Here is an 812-nt window from a genome sequence, read left to right on the forward strand (position 1 = left end):
GATCTTTTCTTCTCTCGTTTTCCTCCTTAGACACTGAAAAATTGTTTTAAATTGGGTTTGAATGTAAGTATAATCATTTCTTCTTATATTTCATTTTAATATGCACTTTACCAGCTGCACTCACCAACGTTGAGGGTAATGTATGCTTTCCTGACCTGACTTTGCAGGTTGGGGACATGGCAGGTGTAGTTTCCTTTGTCCTCTTCGGTCACATTGATCAGTTTCAGAGAAATATCGCCAGTGACCATGTTGTCGTGGAAGAGAACTGTTCTGTTTCTGAAGCGCTCATGTTGAGAGTCGAAATCGTCGCCCCTGCTCCGGTACATGTGCGCGATCGTTTTATGAAATCTCCACTCCACTGTTAGATTGTGGACGTCAAAGGGTGGCTCCAGTTGACACTGCAGGATGACATCCTGACCGACGAGGGCTGTAACTGGGACATGGGATCCAATCACCTCCGGCTCTTCTGCAGAAACAAACACAGTGTTAGGACGTCCTGATGCAAGAAGACACGACCGTATCACGAGGTGTCCTTTCAGATAACGGTGTTGCACCAACATCTGGGAGTTTACTTGTTTGTTATTTGGGACTCAGCAGTAAGCTCTGTAAATTGAATTTTAAGAGCATCTTATGTTACTACACTTGAGAAGTTTTCACCCTCAAAAAATATCCAGAGAACTGAAATTGCTGTTTTAGCCCTAATTTGAAAAACAGCTTCAACAGTCAATCACTTTGCCAGCTGATGGCCCGCATGAGCTTCTTAGATGCTAACTTTAACCAAAAATGTCAGCGTTCCCTGAACGCCTCACATG

The 812-nt window shown here is 43.6% G+C and overlaps 1 protein-coding gene across 1 annotated transcript in view; it reads right to left on the reverse strand.

The window, feature by feature from the left end:
- LOC103374985 (butyrophilin-like protein 9) overlaps window positions 1-812 on the reverse strand; it is a 4,429-nt gene that overhangs the window by 2,253 nt on the left and 1,364 nt on the right. The window contains exons 2-3 of the mRNA XM_008305167.1: window positions 125-466; window positions 1-33 (exon numbers count right to left, since the gene is read on the reverse strand). Of these exons, the coding sequence (XP_008303389.1) occupies window positions 1-33; window positions 125-466 (375 nt within the window). The remainder of the gene's footprint in view (window positions 34-124; window positions 467-812) is intronic.

This window comes from Stegastes partitus, unplaced genomic scaffold (assembly GCF_000690725.1).
Source record: "Stegastes partitus isolate 25-593 unplaced genomic scaffold, Stegastes_partitus-1.0.2 Scaffold2426, whole genome shotgun sequence".
Taxonomy (NCBI): Eukaryota; Metazoa; Chordata; class Actinopteri; family Pomacentridae; genus Stegastes; species Stegastes partitus.